A 2,762-nucleotide genomic window follows, 5' to 3' on the forward strand; every position below is an offset into this window, starting at 1 on the left:
GTCTAGAGTGTCCCCACTAAAAACAAAGTCAATTCCAAGGCTCGAGCTGTGTGCAGCGCATCTGCTGGCCAAATTATGGTCTCAAGTATCTCATTTGCTTAACAAATTGGAGCTTGAAAGCATTAACTTCTGGTCGGATTCACAAGTCACATTATACTGGTTAAAGAGGGATCCATCAACTCTAGCAACATTTGTCGCAAAAAGAGTCTCTGAAATTCAAGAACTCATAGAGAATGTAGTTTGGCGTCATGTGCCCACGGAAGAAAATCCGGCTGATCTAGTCTCACGTGGAACAGACTTAGAAGGTTTGAGGTGTACTCTATGGGAAAATGGACCGGAGTTCTTACTCCGAAATCCAAGCGATTGGCCTCGGTCCCATCAGATTGAAGTTTCAACGGAGTTACAGTTTTCTGAGAACAAGAAAAGCGTGGCAGTATGTTCCGTCACAAAAAACCAACCGAATGTCTTTATTGAGCTTGTTGGAAGATGTTCATCATTTAGTAAACTCTTACGGATCATGGCCTACGCAAATCGATTCATTCAAAGGAAGAATCGTCAACGCGAGGTCGTCATTTCGGCTAATGAACTGAAGTTGTCGTTTCTTAGGATGGTCCAAATATTTCAAAAGGCGGAGTTCAGTTCAGAATACGTCAAGTTGGAGAAGTCTGAATGTTGAAGCCCACATCTACAACGTTTAAATCCTTTTATAAATACCAGCGATTTAGAAGGTGTGACTTTCAACATAATCCGAGTTGGGGGGAGATTGCTAAATGCACCAATTCCGTATGATGCCAAGTTTCCACTATTCCTGTCCTCAAAGTCAGAATTTGTTTCGCTATTTCTTCGCAACCTGCATCGCACTCATTACCATGCTGGTGTCAAGGTTATGGTTTCACTTTTGAGGCAACAGATATGGCTGATCAATGCGCGAGAAGCATGTACGAAAATTGTCCGTAGCTGCGTTCACTGTTTCCTGTATAAACCAGTGCTGATGAGCCAGATAATGGGCAATAGAGTCCGAATGGAGCGCCCCTTCCTAGTTTGCGGAGTAGATTTTTGTGGTCCATTTTATGTGTCCTTAAAGATCCGCGGTAGACCTCCTATCAAAACTTATGTGGCCGTTTTTGTGTGCTTTTCGTCAAAGGCTGTTCACCTTGAACTTGTTGTCGACCTATCCACTGACAGCTTCTTATCCGTCTTTAAAAGGTTCGTCGGGAGGAGAGGGCTGCCGGAGAAAGTGTACAGCGACAACGCCACGAATTTCGTCGGAGCGTGCAACGTGCTGAAGGAGCTCAGCGAAGCGTTTCACCGCAGTCGGGACGAGCTGAGCGGATACGCGGCTCAGAGCGGCGTCGAGTGGTGTTTCATACCGCCGAGGTCACCACACTTCGGAGGACTGTGGGAAGCAGCCGTCAAATCCGCCAAAACCCGGTTGCTGCGAGGAGTCGGCAACGCCAAGCTCACGGCGGACGAGTTGAGCACCCACCTGGTCGAGGTAGATGCGCTGCTCAATTCGCGTCCAATCGCGTCGCCGGGCAACGATCCCAACGATGGAGAGGCCCTAACACCAGGACACCTACTAATGGGGCAGCCTCTGATCACGCTGCCGCAAGAATCCGGCACAGGAGGAGTGTGCAGCAAGGCCAGTTGCGCATATTTGAAGCGGTGGCGAATGCTGTCCGCTCTCAAGCAGCAGTTTTGGGACAGCTGGTCCAAGGATTACATCGCCAGCCTGCAGCAGCGCAACAAATGGAGCGTCGGATGCCGCGATCTGGAGGTCGGTTGCCTGGTGGTCGTCCACGAGGACAACGTGCCCCCGCAGCGGTGGCTAACAGGCCGCGTGGTGGCAACAACAGCAGGCGAGGACGGTAGAGTGCGCGTGGCGGAAATTCGGACGTCAGGAGGCGTCATCAAGCGCGCCATCCACAAGCTGGCATTGTTGCCAGTGGATACTGCTCCTGTTGAGAAGATGAAAGAGCCGGAGGCCTTTAACGGGGCCGGAATGTCGGAGCAGTAATTTATGTTAAAAAGAAATATTTGTAATTTGTAAACTTAGATGAAATGTAAACATAGCATAACAGCTAATATGAGAGCTTAATTGTAGTTGTGCTCACTGGATTACTCTTCTACTGAGAAGCTTTATCAGTCGATTTGTGAGCATAACCGTGAAGCTTACACAGTCGTAAAATTGAAGTCGAAGCCGCCAGCTGCGCCCGCGCAAATAAACGCATTAAAATCGAACCTTTCGTCTATTTTTGCTAGCCGCCGGTCCAAATTTTCATCGGGAAAATTCTTCCGATTTTTCACGGGGAAAGAAAATCTTGTGGCAGACGCTTTGTCTCGCCAAAACATAAATGCCCTCGAAAATGAACAAGATTCGGATGTAGCAACCATTCACAGCGCACAATCGCTGACTTACACCATAGACACAACAGAAAACCCGGTAAACTGTTTAAGGAACCAAATAGTAATTGAAGAAGGAAACAGCTTCTCGGTAGACACATTCATCTTGTTTAAAAGCAAGGTGAGGCACATAATAAGAATCCCTAACCGGGAAAATCTTCCTAATGCTCTACAAGAAGTAGTAAATGCCGAGGTAGTGAACGCAATATATTGCTCCTTACTGATCTTGGCATTTATTCAACACCTACTAGTTGAACTGTTCCCAAGCACTTCTTTCAAACACACGAAGAGCTTTGTCCAAGACATTACCGATGCAACCGAACAACGGGAAATCGTTATAACGGAACATAACAGGGCCC

General features: G+C 47.5%; 1 protein-coding gene across 1 annotated transcript; it reads left to right on the plus strand.

Moving 5' to 3' along the window:
• Window positions 1–1,021: 1,021 nt before the first annotated feature.
• Window positions 1,022–2,017, plus strand: LOC122319470. The gene has a single exon (XM_043206795.1). It carries the CDS (start codon window positions 1,022–1,024, stop codon window positions 2,015–2,017), a length of 996 nt encoding a protein of 331 aa, XP_043062730.1.
• Window positions 2,018–2,762: the final 745 nt, after the last annotated feature.

This window comes from Drosophila yakuba, chromosome 2L, assembly GCF_016746365.2.
Source record: "Drosophila yakuba strain Tai18E2 chromosome 2L, Prin_Dyak_Tai18E2_2.1, whole genome shotgun sequence".
Taxonomy (NCBI): domain Eukaryota; kingdom Metazoa; phylum Arthropoda; class Insecta; order Diptera; family Drosophilidae; genus Drosophila; species Drosophila yakuba.